The sequence below is a fragment of the Trichechus manatus genome, unplaced genomic scaffold (genome assembly GCF_000243295.1).
Source record: "Trichechus manatus latirostris isolate Lorelei unplaced genomic scaffold, TriManLat1.0 scaffold00002, whole genome shotgun sequence".
NCBI lineage: Eukaryota > Metazoa > Chordata > Mammalia > Sirenia > Trichechidae > Trichechus > Trichechus manatus.
In genome coordinates this window covers 19,379,494-19,382,309 of record NW_004443938.1, presented here as the reverse complement: position 1 = coordinate 19,382,309, position 2,816 = coordinate 19,379,494, and the positions used below count along the sequence as shown (strand labels likewise).

At 42.5% G+C, this 2,816-nt stretch overlaps 1 protein-coding gene across 18 annotated transcripts in view; it reads right to left on the bottom strand.

Moving 5' to 3' along the window:
* SYNE1 (spectrin repeat containing nuclear envelope protein 1) overlaps positions 1 to 2,816 on the bottom strand; it is a 540,309-nt gene that overhangs the window by 18,156 nt on the left and 519,337 nt on the right. For all 18 annotated transcript variants that reach the window (XM_023728949.1, XM_004368822.3, XM_023728947.1 and 15 more), the window contains one exon: positions 1,868 to 2,079. In XM_023728949.1, coding sequence (XP_023584717.1) covers positions 1,868 to 2,079 — 212 coding nt within the window. The remainder of the gene's footprint in view (positions 1 to 1,867; positions 2,080 to 2,816) is intronic.

Below are 2,816 nucleotides of genomic sequence, written 5' to 3'. Positions count from 1 at the left end.
TGGTAGATGAGCCCCCGAGGTTAGAAGGCACTCAAAACACACAGTGGCTGTAACAATGGGCTTGAGTGTACCAACGATTGTGAAGATGGTACAGGACTGAGGAATATTTCATTCTGTTGCTTATGGAGTTGTCATGAGTTGGAGCCAACTCGACAGCAGCTAACAACAATTTTGCATTTACTTCATCAACTTTTTAAGGAATTTGGTTCTAATGGCACCATTACCTTCCTTTTCCAGAGACGAATTGGAGCAATTTAGGTACTCTACAGAAAATTGCATTCTATGATCCAGACATTTTAAAATGCACCCCTATCCAGTCCTTGTCCTGACATGGGTGGACCTGGTGCTGAGACTCCTCAATGGGGATGCAATTGTTTGAGAATCTGTGGAAAGACTTGTTTCTCTGTTCAGAATTTCAAAACAATGCAACAACCAAGGGCAAGCCACAAAAACTTCAGCCCCAGATAAATAGCCTATAAACCATAGAAACAGAAAAATAGCACTTAACCCGTGTGGCTGCTGAGCCTGGGTAGCTACATGCCAAGGAGAAGCACATCTTTATGCTCTCCAAACAAAAAACAGGACCAAAAGAGCTATTAAAGAGAAAATGAGCTCTCAGTCCACAGCAAAGCCCCCATCTAGTTCAGCATTTAGTAGCTGAGCTAAGGAGGATTTTTAAAATCTTGCAGTGGAGTTAAGGGAAGTTATCTTGTCTACTACACCTACCCAGGTACAAATGTCAGGTGTTTTACCATAGTTTGTTGTTGTTGTGAGCTGCTGTTGAATCAGCCCGACTCAAGGCGACCACATGAGCAACAGAACAAAACACTGCCTGGTCCTGAACCATCCCCATGACTGGTTGTGAATAGGACCATTGTGATCCATAGAGTTTTTACTGGCTAATTTTTGGAAGTAGAGCACCAGGCCTTTCTTCCTAGACTCTATTAGTCTAGAAATTCTGCTGAAACCTGTTCAGCATCACAGCAACATGTAAGCCTCTACTAACAGATGGGTGGTAGCTGTGCTTGAGGTACACTGGCTGGAATCAAACTTGAATCTCCTGTATGAAGGTGAGAATTCTACCACTGAACCATTAATGCCCCACTTGCCATAATTACGCCACGGTTCTATTTTGTTTTCTATTATTTGATACAGTAGAAATTGTTTCTGCCACTATCATAATCGATTTTGAAGGCTCTAATGAGGTCAAATGATTTCATTAGGACTCCCACAAACTCACACGATCTTGGAGAGAATTCCTCTCCAGGTGAAGATGACAAACTTGCAGGCCCCCTTTTGTCATCTGTATTTCTCTTACAGATAGGTTACATTGGACTTAGAGGTGCTTGGGTGTTTGATGAAACTTCAACTGATCATTTCTTAAATAGCGACTCATTAAATTATACATGATTATTTATGTAGGTGGAACGTTCTAGAATGTGGTCTATCTTTCTGGCGTTCAAAACCTTGGTTATTAAAAACTCTAATTTGGGATATCTAGGGGACGGAGTAGCACTCTTTTTCATTTCTGATAGGCAATTCAGCTGTTGCTGTGTAATAGTTGAAGGCCCCTGGGTGGCACAAACGGTTTTCACTCAACTACTAACCTAAAGGTTGGTGGTTCTAACCCACTCAGCGGCTTGGCCATCTGCTTCCATAAAGATTCCAGCCAAGAAAGCCCTATGGAGCATTTCTACTCTGTAACACACGGGGTCATCATGAGTTGGAATCGACTCGACAGCAATAGGTTTGGTTTTTTTGGTTTTGGGTGTAACAGTAAAACAGTGAGAACTAGTGATTTCATTTGAGCAGGATTTCATGTGGTTGCTTTTTGTTTGGTGCTGTGGGAAAGGCAGGGGAAAGCTACCTTGAGCTTCTTTATCTGGAGCTCAATGGTCTGGATGTCGGTGCTGAGCTCCAGTCGCTGTAGCCGCTCCAGTTCCTTCTCCGTCTCGCCTAGCCAGGCCCAGATGTTGTTCAAGTCAGAGTTGAACTGCTGCCACTTCTGAAGGTTCTGTTTCATTCTCAGCTCCTTGCTTAGCGCCTGTGCCTGTATGAGCTCCCATCGATCAATCACACCTGGCAAGACACATACGGAACAGTGAGATGTTTTCTCCGCCCACAAGGTTCAGGAAATGCTTCCAACACAAATTGGTGGCTAACTTCAAAGAGCAACAGGAAAAAAAAGAAATTCCGTTGGGCATTTCTGCTGTTATTGTCACCTGCAGCTAACAGTACAATGGCTCTGCTTTTCCTATCTGCATTTTTAATGCAATGGAGTTAAAAAAAAAAAAAAAGATAGCTACATAGGACTTAACACTCTAAAAGCTTTATGAATAAACAATAATGTGCATGAAGATATCATTCAATTCTTGATTCCTATCTATAACAGGGGAGCCTTGGTGGCGCAGCGGTTAAGAGCTTGGCTACTAACAAAAAGGTTGGCAGTTCGAATCCACCAGGCGCTCCTTGGAAATCCTATCAGGCAGTTCTACTCTGTCCTATAGGGTCGCTATGAGTTGGAATTCACTCAACGCAACGGCAACTGGTTTGTTGTTTTTTTTTTTTGTTTGTTTGTTTGTTTGTCTGTCTACAACAGGACCCTGAGAGCACATATATAAAATGCGGACTCCATACATTAGAGAGTGCATTAAAACAAACAAAACATAGAAAAAAATAGCACAATGCTCTTCACCTTCCTCTATGTCACAGGAGATCATTTTAACATGGGGAAAGGCGCCCAGGACAGAATACTGTGGAATGAGCCTAAGTAGGATGTGATGGTTAATTCTCTGTGTCAACATGGCTAGGCTCTG